The 16,168-nt window shown below is 43.7% G+C and overlaps 2 protein-coding genes across 8 annotated transcripts in view; one reads left to right on the top strand and one right to left on the bottom strand.

The window, feature by feature from the left end:
• The window catches only part of GUCY2C (guanylate cyclase 2C), a 672,163-nt gene extending 668,546 nt beyond the window's left edge, over positions 1-3,617 (bottom strand). For all 7 annotated transcript variants that reach the window (XR_014845323.1, XR_014845322.1, XM_085024752.1 and 4 more), the window contains exon 1: positions 3,357-3,617. The gene's annotated coding sequence lies outside the window, so the exon portion shown is untranslated. The remainder of the gene's footprint in view (positions 1-3,356) is intronic.
• Positions 3,618-6,743: 3,126 nt separating this feature from the next.
• On the top strand, positions 6,744-7,381 carry H2AJ (H2A.J histone). Its single transcript, XM_013997814.3, has one exon. It carries the CDS (start codon positions 6,824-6,826, stop codon positions 7,211-7,213), a length of 390 nt encoding a protein of 129 aa, XP_013853268.2. The 5' UTR covers positions 6,744-6,823; the 3' UTR covers positions 7,214-7,381.
• The last annotated feature ends 8,787 nt before the right edge of the window (positions 7,382-16,168 follow it).

Raw genomic sequence — 16,168 nt, 5'->3', positions numbered from 1 at the left:
CCAAAGCTGAAGCAAATGCTAATTTTCTTAACTAAGGCTCAGTTAGTTCCTCAGGACTCCCACAGATGATCTTCAACCAAATATCAGTTCAAAATATCTATTTGCCAAATATATGGAGAAACAAGTCTTCACGTGTGTCCGCAGGAAAACAAAACACTTGATGGAGACCACCATGAACGTATTGTCTTTCAGTTCATTCTGACTGCCAAATTATATTCCACCATAATTTATTCATCTAGTTTCTTGTCCATGTGTATTTGGTTTCTTTGTTTTTGCTACTGTGAGCAGTGCTGCCAAGAACTTTAGTGAAGGCGTGCCCTGTACATAAGTGCTATCTATCATTTCCCTCAGATAAATATCTGGGAGTCGAACTGCTGGTTCAGCATCAATGTGAATCTGTTTTCAAGTTCACAGGATAATGACCTTTTTTTCAAAAACAGCCGAATCACTTTATAATTCTAGCATTATTAAGAGATTTGGTACAACACTTGGTATTGCCACTTGAAAATTTTTACCAATCTAGTGGGTGAAAATTTCATTGTGGTCTTGATTTGCAACTCCCTGATGATTCATCAAACTGAACATCTCTTCCTATGCTTACTGGCTATGATTTTCTGCTGGCTTTTGCTCATCTTTCTTCTTTGGACTGGGTTTCAATTTTTATCCAACTGTGTACCTGGGCAACAGAACAAATTATTAAATACCCAACACTGGAAAGTTTCTCAACTACATTTCATGTGGAAACTACTCTGGTATTTGTTCATGCTGTGTGTCCCCTAAGCTTGGTGTGGCATTCCCTTTCTCCAGGGGGCCTTCAGCTCAGAACAAATGTCATCTGACCTTTAAAAATACCCCTAAGACATATAATTTGTTCTGTACACCAATAAACACCATTTCACTCATGCTACTCTATTAGAGCAAACCACATGTGTACAACTACACAGATATCATCCCCCCCCTTACTTGGAAAAGAGAAGTGTCTTGATGTCTTATTTATCTCTGAATCTTCAAAGATATGGCAAAAGAAGTTTAATGTTTCTTTTGTTCAAATTCAGAAGAGATGACATTTCAACAGCATTCATTCACAGTGCAAGAAAAGCCTTATAAAAGAGCTTTAAGTTGCTTATTTAACAAACTTTGTAGCAAAGGCATTTTATTAGTCAACATCTGAAAATCTCAGTCAGTTCTAATTTTAGATTATCTTGGTGTCCTCAAATCACATGACCTAGTTTTAGTTTGGAAAATGATTACTTCAGGACTAGATATGACCATGGGACTCATAGAGACAAAAACAAATTTCCCATGTTCACATAACTTGGTTCTATTTTATAAAGTACATAAAACATGAACAACAAAAAAGCTATGCTACATGGGAAAATAAAATTCTACTTGACAGGTTAAAAAAAAAAATGAGGCCACCATCAAAAATATAACAATTTTATAAAAGTAGCAATTCCAAGTAACTTAAATACTTAAAGAATAGATATTTTGAATTATCATATGAATACTTACTTCCATGCTCCACTGCACTCCTACCTGCATCTTCAGTAATCTGATTCATGCTAATTTGGGGACTTAATAAGTACATTATCTGGAGTTCCCGTCGTGGCGCAGTGGTTAGCAAATCTGACTAGGAACCATGGGGTTACGTGTTCGATCCCTGGCCTTGCTCAGTGGGTTAAGGATCCCTCGTTGCCGTGAGCTGTGGTGTAGGTTGCAGTCGCGGCTTGGATCCTGCGTTGCTGTGGCTCTGGTGTAGGCCAGCAGCTATGGCTCCAATTGGACCCCTGGCCTGGGAATCTCCATATGCCACGGGAGCGGCCCTAGAAAAGGCAAAAAGACAAAAAAAAAAGACCCAAAAAAAAAAAAAGTACATTATCTATCTACTCAAATTCACTCATTCATTCACTTAACAAATACAAAAGCACAGAAGTGTACCAGACTATGCTACTTCTTACTTATTTTTATTTTTATTTTTTGCCTTTTCTAGGGCTGCACCCGTGGCATATGGAGGTTCCTAGGCTAGGGGTCTAATCGGAGCTGTAGCTGCCGGCCTACACCAGAGCCATAGCCACTCGGGATCCAAGCAGTGTCTGCAACCTACACCACAGCTCATGGCAATACCAGATCCTTAACCCACTGAGCTAGGCCAGGGATCAAACCTGCAACCTCATGGTTCCTAGTGTGATTCGTCAACCACTAAGTCACAACAGGAACTCCTGCTACTTTTTTTTAAGTAACTCCACTTTTTGTTTTTTGTTTTTCTCACTTACATTAATGAAAGTTGAGCTTCTCAGATTATCTCACTACCCCAGAAATTTAATTAATAACAGCACCAGGGGTACACTTGAGTATGGAGGAGAAGAAAGCTCTTAGAAGTGAAACGTGAGCAAACAGAGATGGGGGCAGAGGCAGTGCACACAAGGATTAAGGTCAAAGGGTGTAGGGTCCAATAGGGCTGGGTTCAAATCTGGGCTCCAGTTCTCCCCAGTCACCCACCCCTAGATCCCTGTATCAGTTTCCTCATCTGTAAAATGGTAATTAATAATAAACTATAATAAATCTGCTGGAGAATAATGGAACCCAATGTGTTGCAAAGTGTCTGATACTCAATAAATGGTATGATGCGAGCCTCTGCTGAGGGAAATACAAGAAATGTTTCCTTGGCTAGCGTACATCTGAGATATATGTCGTTTAAAATGAGACACACGTACATCACTGTCAAAATTGGGAAACTACCCCAGAGCCACTTCAAACAACCACCTCCAAGAAACTAAGTGATTTCACCATGTCTAGACAAGTCAGAATTGGGGGAGAATAGCTAAGGTGAATGGGACCGCACTGCATTTTGGGGTCCTAGGCCCCTTCGTCATATAAACAGGTTAGGAGAGACTGGACCCTCGAAGTGACTTGGGTTCCCGCCTCCCTCCGCTGGCGGACCCTGCCGGCCCGCACGCAGATGAGGCCCCCAGTCTCCAGGCCCTGAGACGCCCCGGAATAGTGCAAACAAATGCGCCGCCCTTTGCTCAGTCTCCCGGGCAGGATCACTGGGGGGGCCTCCACGACTACACAACTCTCGTCACATTTTCACCGAACAGCTTGGGACCCAACTTGCCGCCCCTCTCCTTTCCACAGCCCCTCCAGCAATTCTGAAAAGAGCCTTGACTGGGAAGCCAAGGCTTAACTCATGGCTACGACCAGGTCACATGACTCTCTATCCAGAGCAACAACATCAGGGCCTGGATGTTGGGCAGGACGCTGCCCTGAGCCTCGGCCCCGCTGCCGGCTAACTTCTGGATTCCCATCGTCAGGGGTTCGAGCACCGCCGCCAGGTGCTCCGCGGTCGGGTTGCTCACCTGCTCGGCGCGGCTACCTTTGTGCAGCGGACCCACGGGTAGCGCAGGGGCCGCGGGCTCAGGCCCGGCCTTGGACTTCGCCCGCACTCGGCCGCCCTGCATCTGGCGTCTGAGCTCGGTTACCTCTAACTCAAAAAGTCAGCGAAAAAATAAAATAATTCAAACCCGGCCGGACCACGGCGCGCCAAACTAGGCCGGCATCTCACGCTTTCCTATTGGACATCTCAACATCTCTGGTCCCAGAGACGGGACGGGCCGCACAAGCGAGAGCCGCCCCCTCTGACGCCTTCTATCCAATCGGAGACGAAAAGTCCACTCGTCCTATTTACATACAAGCCACTCTATAATTGCTCAGGGCGGGAATCCTCCGCGGCTTAGAAGTGTCCACCGTGAAGACGTAGGTTTTGCCAGGTAGAAATGCTTCCTTCTCCCAGAGCTGTAAGTCAGCAGTCTGGTGTCTGAAACAGAGAAGAGCAAGGTCACTACTGCCCTGCGTCGCACTTCCTGGGCTATGTTCTAAGCGCAGGCCCTGGGCTCTCTGCTCGGAGCCCTACTAACACCTCCCCTCCTCCCCAAGCCCCAAGTCACCCGCCAGAGCAGCAGCTTCCACCCACAAGGCGCTTGAAGGACATGTGCGCGTTCATACACAATTTAAGCAATATCAACTAGTTTTTTGACCTTTGGGGGGCCCTAAAACGGGCCTTTTGGAGTGAGGAGATAAACTTCAAGCACCGTGCAGACGCCGAGGCCGACCAGTATGCGGCCCTGCCGTTTTAGCGCATACACCGCAACCGTTTGAGGGCTCAGTGTTAAGTCACCGCATTGCGGATCACGTTCTTCAGGGACGCTTCGAGCACTCCCCGGTTCTCTTTCCATATGAGCCCAGAGATGCCCTTGACACCACCAGGACGGGCCAGACAGCGGATAGCTGTCTTCGTAATTAATGCCTTGGATGTTATCCGTTAAGACCTTCCAGGTGGCGTATAGCGCCTCCCTTGGCTAGACCTGTACCACCTTTACTCTGGCCAGACGTCCTTCACAGCAGGATAGCCTAAATGCAAAAGCAGCAGCTAGCAGTTTAAAGTTGTAGACCAGAGCATGTGTAGCCTTATGGCGAACCTGTTTGAAAACCTCAAGAAAGTGGGAAGAGTTATGGGCCCTGGGAGATTTTTATTCCTTCTCTGCCAAATTTTCTGTTCGCTCTTTGGGGCAAGCTTTTTGTTATTTTTGTCAAGAAAATGAGGAGACTCAATAGAATATACCTTGCTTTTTCTCAGCGCTTGAATAACAGGCCAGATCCAATGCACGCTGGGTTTCCCTTCCCTCTTTCCACCACCCTGCCCGCCCCGGTGTCTCTGTCTCTGTCTCTGGTGGGTGGGCAGGAATTCTAATTCTATAGTTTTCCAAATGGAATGCCTTCTCTGATGACACCATTCCCAGATCAATGTGAAAATCAATAAGAACCACGAATGCTTTATTTCTTGTTAAATTTCAAATCTCTTGCTTTACACCTGTGGATGTTTTAAAGTCACTAGTTGGGGAGGAGGACATCTTTTAGTGGTTCTTTTTTTCTCTTTTGTGGCCCCATGGAGAAAGAATTAATATTCCTTCAAAATAGCTAACAGGTCTCATCCTATGTGCCTGCTCCCTCAGACTTTCCCCTTGCAACTTCTTCTAAGCAATTTGCAGATTTTACTACCTCTTCTGCCCCCTCCACCCCAAGTGAGTTTTTTGCTTTTCAACTGAATAACTGTTTCTATAATTAGTGGAAGTATTTTATAATGTTCTTATTAAAATTCAAGTTTCTCAAATCTCCCACTTAAAAATTCAAAAAATAATGGATACCATGATCGTGGATTTAAGTAATGCTTTATACCGCAGAACCCCAATCAGAAGTCTCTCAATACTTTTAAGACAATCCCTGAGCAAAAACGAAAACAATCTAGGAGACAGCAGTCTTCCGAAAGATTTTACTGAGATAAAAGGCATCAGTATTTGAAGGATGATTCATAACTATTTTCCAGGCACTTAATACCTCGAGCGACAAATACTTTAGTAAATTGTGCTCGCTGTCCCTACTCCTGACAAATAAGCCTTTCCAGCAGCAAAGCTTTAGGGTAAATACTTACATATAATTAAATGCTTATTATTTACCTATCCTTACCCATCTCCATAGCACAAAAGGTGCTGTTATTGTTGTTAAAGAAGGATTAACACGAGTTCCTGTGGTGGTGCAGTGGTTAACGAATCCGACTAGGAACCGTGAGGCTGAGGGTTCGATCCCTGGCCTTGCTCAGTGGGTTAAGGATCTGGCGTTGCCGTGAGCTGTGGTGAAGGTCACAGATGCGGCTCGGATCCCACGTTGCTGTGGCTGTGGTGTAGGCCAGTAGCTACAGCTCCGATTAGATCCCTAGCCTGGAACCTCCATATCCCGCGGGTGCAGCCGTAGAAAAGGCAAAAAGACACACGCACACACACACACGGGATTAACAGAACCCTCAGAACACTGGGTATCTGGGGGAAAAAAATCCTCAAAGGTTATATTGTACTACATGATTTTAATCTCTGATTTGAGGGAAGAAAAGTCTTGAAGTGTCAGGATTCTTGTAATGGTAAAATAGGTTGAGGTGCTGTTTTTTTGTTTTTAAGTATTTACTAAGACTAAGAAATCAAGGTTATGAGTTCCTGCTGTGGCAAAATGGGATTCCCGGTGTCCTGGGAGCATCGGGTAGTAGATTTGATCCCCAGCTCGCACAGCGGGTTAAGGATCCAGGTGGTGTTGCAGCTGCCGCTTAGGTGGCACGTGTAGCTGGGATCTGATCCCTGGCCAGGGAATTCCATATACCCATGGGGGGCCAAAAAAGAAATAGAAAGAAATAAATCAAGGTTAGCATATTTTTCAAGTTAAGAGATTTATCTTACTTACAAGAATAAAAAGAAAAATAGTGTTAATAATGACATTCGGTTAAAATTTTCGGGCATACCCTGCGACCTTAATTACTAGAATTTCTCCCTTGAGCATCTCGTACTTGTGGGTGGAGTAACTCTCCGTCTGCATGTTTCAAACTGTGCCTCCCTAATTCTTAAGACGTTCTTTTCCTGGGAGCCAGCCGGGACGCTGAAACCTCAGGATACAACAAATTCAGTGGAAACCCTATACGCTGAGCAGTCGGGTGCAGATTTTCAGGTGGGTGATTATGTAAATGAGGACTAGGGATTTGCTCATCTGATTGGAGAGAGCTGGAAAAGGCGGTCCTTCTGCCAGCAGAGCGCGCTAATTGGGAGCGGAGCCTGCCTGTCATTGGTCACCTAAACTGAGGATGTTGCGGCGCCCAATGGGAAGGCTCTGACTAGCGTCAGCAAAGTGTTGGTAGAGGCAGTTCCGGTGTGATACGTCGCATTTCCTTACTAGAAACCGGACCGCTGGATTTTTTTCTCCTCGCTGGAGTTTTTGGTGAGAGGTAAACATGTCCGGTCGCGGAAAGCAGGGAGGCAAAGTGCGAGCAAAGGCCAAGTCCCGCTCCTCCCGCGCGGGCCTGCAGTTCCCGGTGGGCAGAGTGCACAGACTGCTGCGCAAAGGTAACTACGCGGAGAGAGTGGGCGCCGGCGCGCCGGTGTACCTGGCGGCGGTGTTGGAGTACCTGACCGCGGAGATCCTGGAGTTGGCTGGCAATGCCGCGCGGGACAACAAGAAGACCAGGATAATCCCTCGCCACCTGCAACTCGCCATCCGCAACGACGAGGAGCTAAACAAGCTGCTGGGGAAAGTGACCATCGCTCAGGGCGGCGTCCTGCCCAACATCCAGGCCGTGCTGCTACCCAAGAAGACGGAGAGTCAGAAGACGAAGAGCAAGTGACCCTGACTCTGCTAGGGAAGCTGGCTTCCCCAGCCAAGCCTCTTCCCACAGCCGCCCCGCAGTGTTTTTGAATATGCTTAATGTTATGGAGGGCCGGCTTGGTCTAGTGGGGAGGTGGGCGGCAAAGGGCCCACCGGGGTCGGAGGCCAATAAAGTCAGTGAAAATCCTCTGGTCGATAGAGATATGTAGTCGCGGGCGCCTGCCGGATGACCCACGGGGCAACCGGGAGACCTTTGGAGGAGGTACTTGTGGGTCGGCTTGAGCCACTAACTGGGCTGCTTTGGTCCGTAGGTCACCTTCCAGGCGCTACGGGCGGATAAGGGCTATCAGAAGGGACCCACTGCCCAGGAGGTGGGCAGAGTTGGGAACTCTCCCAGCTGGCTTGAAGGCAAAGTAGGTGCGGCTGCGGCTGGGGAATTTTTAGGCCCCCTTGCCAAGGCTTTTGCTCTCCTGCCCTGTTTGGGCAGTTTAGGAACCAGTTCTGGAAAAGGAGCGGTGACAACGAGCGAACTGGCCTTGGGCAGGAAGTTGTCTCTCTGGTCATTATTTTAAAAAGGTAGAATAACTTTCTGTCTTCGAAGAGTGGTCCCAATGACACAGTGTCAACAGATTCTTCTTAGCCTGATGGTTGTGTTTTCGCCTTTCGAATAGCCGATATTTTGATGTACACGCTTATGCTCACATTTCTAGAAAATGAAGGAAACATCCAATAATATGTGTAATACAGAAGCATGAGTCATGAGGTTGGAAATGTGTTCCCCTGACACTCACATTGCATAACAGTGCAGCGCCTTTAGTCATGAGTTACATATGTTTATGAGCTTTTAAAATGATTTTCTCAAGTTTCCAGCTTCATAATGGTCTTCTCTCCATCATACTATATTTCTTTGGAAGTGTAATTGATTTGATTTTGCTTTGTAACGACAGATCGCTGGACATCCCTTATGATCTACCACTGGCCTGAAGTAATGACCCCATTCCAACCAATCCTGTAGGGATTGTGTTGCTTAATGACAGTCATGCTTTAGTAAATATGTGAGATGTGCGCAAAGGTAAGGACAAGTGATACAGATGCAGGGAGGGAAACACATTTCAGATCAGCCATCTACATTTAAAAGTTAAACACTAGCAATCCCATTCAGTTCTTGGTTGACCCTTCCTTTTCACTCTTTTCTACAAGATTCATCCTGCCCTCATGGTCCACAAAAAAGTTCCCCGTTCAGATTTCACATCTTTGGATTCATCTTTCCTGTGAGTCAGAGTTGAAGTCTTCCTGAAAAAACAAATGAAACAAAAGAGTGGGTATGTGTTCATCCTTGGCAGTGTTTGGCCAATTTTCCATATGAATTTTATTTTTTCCCCAGTATTTATTGAGCATCTCTATATGCCAAGCACAGTACTAGGTGATGAGTAATGTGGTCTAGCTGTGGCTGAGACCCAACTAGATTTCCATTCTTGAAGCTCACTTTTTTGTTTTTTTCTGGGTAACTGAAGACAGGACAATGAACAAGTAAGTTAATATCAGAAAGGATTCCCCTTCAGCTTCCATTAGCACTTGTGTCTCTGCTGCTTGTGGAGTAAATGCTGGGATCACTTCTCCCACGTGGTCATGACTGAGGTATATACAAAGGTCAGGCCACACATACCCCTGTTAGGAGGCAGATTATCACTCCCCAGTTCTTGAAGAGAATAGTCCCCCAAGGGGATATACCATGGGCAGTTTCCAAGGTATCCAGCTGTTTACTCTCCTCCTTACCTTCTGTCTAGAAGGCTTCCTCATATGTAAAGTAATATCTATAACATATCTAAAATCATATATATATATATAATCTATAATATTATATAATAATATTATTTAAAAATAATATCCATTTTGAGGACTGAGATTCTTTCATTACTACGGTCCAGATGTTGGGGGCTCAGTAAATTGAAAGTACTGTTTTCTACAGCAATATGGGCATACCCTTATAGGTAACTGTAGCTAATAGGATTTTTTGGGTTTTATTATCTATTTTTCTTTTTTTGGCTGCCCCATAGCATATGGAGGAGTTCCTAGGCCAGGGATCAATCCAAGCCACAGATGCAGCCTACTCTGGATCCTTAATCCACTGTGCATCCAGGGCAGGGGACTGAACCTGAGTCCCAGCGCTCCAGAAAAACCACCAATCCCACTGTGTCACAGTGGGAAGTCCTTTGTTTTTATTTTTAATGCTCAATTTTTTGGGATAGTTCTCAGTGTTACCATCTTGGGAGGCCTGATAGGCAGTGGAATTTTTCTTTTCTTTTCTTTCTTTCTTTCTTTTTTTTTTTTTTTTTTTGGTCTTTTTGCCATTTCTAGGACCGCTCCCGCAGCATGTGGAGGTTCCCAGGCTAGGGGTCGAATCAGAGCTGTGGCCACTGGCCTACACCAGAGCCACAGCAACATGGGATCCGAGCTGCTTCTGCAACCCACACCACAGCTCGCGGCAACGCCAGTCTTTAACCCACTGAGCAAAGTCAGGGATCGAACCTGCAGCCTCATGGTTCCTAGTCGGATTCGTTAACCACTGAGCCACTACGGGAACTCTGGCAGTGGAATTTTTTAAAAGTATATTTCAGGTACCAGTTTTGACATTTAAGTCTTAATTTCCTAAAATATTTGAGGCCTCTCAAAGATTATTACCAAAGCAGTAAAGAAATGAAGACAAAGGCCATCAAGATGTTTATAAGAAAAAAACACTTTTTTCTTTTCCCTGTAAACATTCAAAGGAGTCTAACTCTGTTACCTGAAGATAAAAACAAGCAAGACACAAAGTACAGTGGCTGCCTCCATCCTCATCTACCTAGACCAACACTGTCCCAGAGGTTGCTTAGGCTTCCCTTGCTGCAATGAGTCCCTCACCCTTTCTCTTTTTAAAGGGTTTTTAAACCTGAATATATTGGCAGTTAAAAATGCATACCCCTTGACAAAGCAATTCAGCCTATTGATCTTTGATGCACCAACAGTTCTTGCCAGTATGTGATTGTTAACGTAAAAGGCTTGTTTTTCACACACAAGATGGTATGGAAGAAGACTGAGGACAAAAATCGGTGGGACCTGAATTCAGGTCTTAGATTTCTAATCCATAGTTGGGTGTATAGACAAGTGCTTTCCTGTAGAGATAAGCCATTCAGTGTGGCAGACTGTGACTGGGCCAGGATTTGTTCTTTGTTTTTCCTGCAGGGCCAGTCTTGTCTTTGTGGCCCTGAGAACTGGTCTGTTTAGTTTTGTCTGCCTGGAATCAAAAGTTTCAGTCTGGCCCCATAGTTGGTGATGACTGGCTTACTATATGCAAACTCTTTCTGATGCTTGAAAGGTAGGTCCTGCTGTTTAAGAACTCATACTCTCTGGAATGAGACCCAGGTTCAAATCTGCTCACCTCCTTAGTAGTTGGGTGATTTTGGAAATGTTACTCAGTCTCTTTAACTCCCAGTTCCATCTGTTAACTGGGCAAAATACCTCAGTGGGTTTGGGACAGAGTCAATGAGATAATGTGAATGAAGGCACTGAGTTTCCCCTATAAAAATGTGCTCAATGAATAATAACTCTTAATGTGTGAAATTGGATTTAGAGCAAGTATCAATAATCATGGGACCTATTGAATAGGTAAACATCTGGTATTCTAGCAATTCTGTGACTTTTCTGATCACACACCATAAAACCAAGCTTAGTGGCTGTTTAACTAATTATAGGACATCCACAACTCACTCTGTAATAGAAAAGAGTCATGAATAGTGAAAGCTTATGAACCTGAGTTTGCATTTTTCTCCCTGCAGACAACCTAGTTTGGAACTAATAGCTTGTTAAGTGCACCTATGCAGATTGAAAATGGAACCTGTTCGTTCAGCAATTTATTGAGCATATATTTACATGTTACGCCTATGATTGATAACTAGTTATCAAGAGAAGTGATTATAATAAGAAAGATGATTATAATCTAGCAGGATCCGTATCAAGAAGGGAAAGATGTTTAGGATGTCAGAGTCACAGGGAAGAGGCACCTGTGTCCCTTGGCCTGGTGGGGAGAGTGGCATCTGAGATGATGGGTCTAGTGCCAGAGCTAGCCTTACATGACCATGTCCTAGGCATAGAAATGCCTGCACAGAAGCACAAGGGTCAAAAGGCAGTACCTGTGGCAGGATCCAGGGGAGGGAATCCAGGGGAAAATCTCTGGCCTGGAGATCAGAATTTGGGAGTCATGACAAAAATGGTCTGGGTGGGTAAAATCATCCAGAGGGAATATTGATCTAGAGAGATATGTGTGAGTCCACGCAGCTGACAGGGCGTGTGGGGACCTATGAGCACTCTTCTACTGTAGAGGAAGAGGGGTCACAAAGGAAATGAGAGGATGTGGCCTGAAGGACACTCGGAGAGAGTGACTTTTCACATTTGGATCACTGCCCCTCTGACACTTCCTGATTTGCATTTACTTCGATATATAACTAGAATATATATATATATATATATATATATATATATATGTATATATTTTTCTTTTTAGTGCTGCACCTGTGGCATATGGAAGTTCCCAGGCTGGGTTATGCCACAGCAACGAGGGATCCAAATCATGTCTATGACCTACCCCACAGTTCACAGCAACGCTGGATCCTTAACCCTCTTAAGCGGGGCCAGGGATTGAACCTGCATCCTCATGGATACTAGTCGGGTTCATAACCTGCTGAGCCACAGTGGGAACTCCTTAGAAAATGTTCTTTAAAAGTTATTCCATTTCCCCACACAGGAACCACTGGCAAGCAGTCTCCCTCTACCAGTGCCCTGGAATGGAGATGCCTTTTCACATTGCACAAATAGAAATTCGAGGTATACACAGTGACAGCAAAAAACACTTAAAAAAAAAAAAAAAGCCAAGAAGAATATTGGTAAAGTAACATTTAAGAATATATCTTTTGGAGTTCCTGCTGTGGTGCAGTGGGTTAAGAATCTGACTGCTGTGGCTCAGGCTGCTGTGGAGGCTCGGGTTTGATCTCCGGCCCAGTGCAGTGGGTTAAAGTATCCAACAGCCTGGTTGTGGATCAGATTCAGTCCTTGTCCTGGGAACTTCCATATACCCTGGGTGTGGCCCTAAAAAAAAAAAAAAAAAGAAAAAAATGTAGTTATCATTCCATCTATTTGAATAAATCTTTTTACGTATTTTAATTTTAATCAGCTTTTTCATTTTAAGTTTTAATTTTAAAGAAGTTATAGAAATAGGGGTAACTTACTAATTCATAAAGCCAATATCATTATTTTAGAATGATTTAGCACAAGATATTTGACCCTGACAAGTTAATTAGCTAATGTTTCAATGTTTAGAGAGAAATGGAGGTCAAAAGTAACAGAAAGAAAGAAAGAAAGAAAGGAAGCCACCGGGCTTCGGGCAGACATGAAATTATTACTGTAAAGCTTTATTTTGTTTTCTCTACAAGGAGAGGAAAGAAAGTTTCGGTGTTGAAAAACACATTTTAACCTATATCTACACCCAAAAAGAATGACAGCACATTAGGATAGCAACTGGGGTCTTTGATAATTTTATCAAGCCATGCAATTAAAAAGCCAGCACTACTTAACTCCAAATTATGGAAACAAAGGAAGGATAAGGCCTATGTTAAGCAAAATTGTCTTTCTTTTAGACAGACTAGACAAGCAAACTGCTCATGAAGATTTGTTTACTTTCTGTTTTAAAGTACTTCTCAAATGAGCTATCTTGTTCATGTTAAAAGCCCAAATGGCCACAGTAGCTCCAAAATATCACTAATGAAATTGAGTCTATTCGTGAGGCTGGTGTACAAACTACTGTTACAGTGAAAAGACATGAAAGAAGCACGTGCGTGGCCTGGAAGAGGTGAGGTTCTAGATTGTGAGGACTAGGAGAAATACAATGGTTTGTAAAGATGTGTAATTTTTGATCCTCAGGACTTGGCCAATAGCCAGTCATCACCAATTATGGGTCCAGGCGGACAAAACCAAATGGACCAATTCTCAGACACAAGGACAAGAGTGAAGAAATCTTCATTAGATTTAGAAACCATGCCCCAAAGCAAGTTGGTCCTAAGGTCACCGGTCTGAAGAGACCTATGACCTCCTCAGACTTAGCTCCCCAAAACAGACTTATCCAGCCTCTGTCTATCCTCTCCCTGTGGACTTGGCCTCTTATACATGACTCTGAGTATCAAGCAAGCTAACAAGCAGTGCAAGCTGGGAATGGAAGAACAAAAACAATTTTACTGAAGAATACTAAAGTAAAAAATAAAAATCTAAGAGATCTTATCTCCAGGGAAACAAACACAACATTGAAGTGCTACAACAAAATGTAGGAACTCAATTCCATGTGAACTTCACTCCCTAGCCCTGAGCAGGTGGCATCTCATCCAGAGGGAATCACAAGGGCTCCCAGATGTTCGCATTTGAGAGTCCTAGTCCACTTAATGAGCACTTTAGCTGAATCTGCATTTTCGTCCTGGCTTTCTAGCCAAAGACCATTAGGAACATACCTGTTATTAAGTAAGCTGGGTTTTATTGCTCTTTGTAGCAAGGAACACACATAATGGGAAGGTATGAGGTATCTCACTCAAAGTATTAGGATTTATTATAGATTTGAAGCTTGGCCTAGGATTGCGTGCTGTTGGGAATAGAGTTAAGTTTTTGACTTGGTAGCTTAATACGTCTAATGGGGTACATGGAAGGAAGCGAGGCTAAAGCTGAAACAGGTGAAGATGCTAATGCATATTGACCAGCACAGGGGACTCTTTGGTCATTTTTGTGGTTTGGACAATGCTCATGTTTTTGCCTCCTGATGTATTTTTGTTTTGATTTTTCATGGTCACAGAATGACCTCATGGGTATGGAATAGTTTATAGTCCATAGAGCCCCAAGGTGCAGCTGTATCAGGCAAACTCCCAGCAAAACCAAGGCCTGACTGAGGGTCGAGGCCAGTTTCAAGTTGTCATGGGCTGCTTTCCGCTTTCTCAGTAACTGAAGGAAAAAATCTGACATGGAGAAGGGAGCTTGCTGGGCTGTGGAAATGGATGAAAACATAAGGTGAATGTTGGCAGTGGCCAAGCACCATGCACAGAAGGAAACTTCTGTCTGTGCGTATTTCAGTCCCACATTTATGTGCTGTGAACATCCAAATCCTCTGACACCATCTCCGTGTTTTCATGTTCATCAAGGAACATTTTATCTTGAATTTGTCATTTTGTGTGTCTTCACATAGGGTCAGAAAGTCCTGCTATTTTTAACATAATAATCCATGTATTTCTAATAGTACATTATGCTTTAAGTTTATATTTGTAAATACCTTATATATGCATAATTATACACAATTTTTATATATCTAAATGTATATATTAAGTAAATACCATGATGTCACTTTTCCTCCCCTCTTCCAATACCTTGCTTCCTATTGTTTGGTCCAAATAGAAACCGATAAGTTATTCTGATTTGAACTCAGGTCAGAAAAATAAAGCATTCAATCCAATAAAAATCGAGAGATTTATTTATAAGCTTGCTAAGTCTTGGTTTTCTCATGCATAAAGCTGGAATAATAATCTCTCTCCCTTATCATAAAGTATTTAGTGTCTAATGTATGGTAAGAGCTGAATAAACTACTGCTATTGTTGTATTTATATTTTCTACTTCACTTTTGTATTCCCTTGTCTCTCAGTGTTTATGGTACACATCCCCCACCTGCCTCCTGAGCTTCACACTTTACCCACCAATTAAGATTTCCACAGGGAGTTCAACCTCAGCTGTTCTAAGCTGGACCAGTGTCCTTCATTCTACACCTGCCTCCCCCAGTCCACTGCCTCAGTTTGAATTTCTGCTCCCCTAGTTGTGTAACCCTGGGAAAGTTATCACATCATTCTGTGGCTCAGTGGAGGCTCTGTGAGTAGAGGGCATCAGAGGGCCTTTGCAAGAGGGAAGGTTCAGGATTCTGCCTGGTTGTAGTGAGTTAAGCAGTGAGGGTATGAGGACATCAGGTAGCCTCTGCTCCAACCACGTGCTCTGAACACACATTCCCTCTGCGAACTCCAGCCTTGACTTGTCCTGAGGATCCCCCTTCCCACAGCCCTCCCAACAGGGAAACCACACACTCTGGGTCTCCAGCCTTCAGCAGTGCCCAGATTCCCTCACAGGCCCACCTCTTTCTCTCCTGGGTCCCTTTCCATGTGGCTGTGGAGTGTGACGGACCACCTGACGGTACTGCAGGTCTCACACTTCGAAGACAGCGTTGATTAGTTGTGGCAGAGACTTCGTGGCTCCCAATGCCCCAAATATCTATGGAAATTTTGCTGATCCCTGTTCTATTAGTGGAAACAAACAAAAATAAAAAATGATAAAGAAATACTCAGCATCTTATTAAATAACTTCTGTTGCTCTATTTGGTTTTCTCCATGAAAGTGGTATTTTCATGTTCCTCTTTTCTTTTTTATGTTAACCCTGAAGTTTTTTCAGGATGTTTTATGTTTCATCAGCCTCACCCATGGCATATGGAAGTTCCCAGGCTGGGGATCAAACCTGTGCCTCCGCAGCTACCCAACCCTCTGCAGAGACAATACCAGATCCTTAAGCCACTGTGCCACAAGCAGGAACTCCTAACCCTCAAGTTTTTAAAATGAACATGTATTTTATGAATAAACAAATTCAGCACAAATATGGATTTAAAATGTCTTTCCCTGTGGGCTTTATGTTTATTCCATACCTTGTGATCCTTATTTCACTTTATAGTACCTTAAAGGAATTTCAAAATGATGTTAAGGAGAAATTAATAAGTTGACACTTTGATAAAAGAGCTTTCAGCAAATAAAACTAGTGATATTAGGAAATGATTTTTACAGTAAACTATATACACAACTTTTTTAAAGAGAAACAAATCTCACCCAGAAAAAATATATTTCAAGAAGAACACTAAGAAATATTGCAGACCAAATACCAA

This window comes from Sus scrofa, chromosome 5 (genome assembly GCF_054392235.1).
Source record: "Sus scrofa isolate SSC_HxYL_T2T_F1_AM1 chromosome 5, Sscrofa_HxYL_maternal_Yorkshire_Landrace_v2.0, whole genome shotgun sequence".
Classification (NCBI taxonomy): Eukaryota; Metazoa; Chordata; class Mammalia; order Artiodactyla; family Suidae; genus Sus; species Sus scrofa.
This window is presented reverse-complemented; position numbering and strand designations above follow the sequence as displayed.

What these genes read in the sequence shown, in the direction of transcription:
- H2AJ (XM_013997814.3), top strand. Translation starts at nt 6,824, where the DNA reads ATGTCCGGTCGCGGAAAGCAGGGAGGCAAAGTGCGAGCAAAGGCCAAG.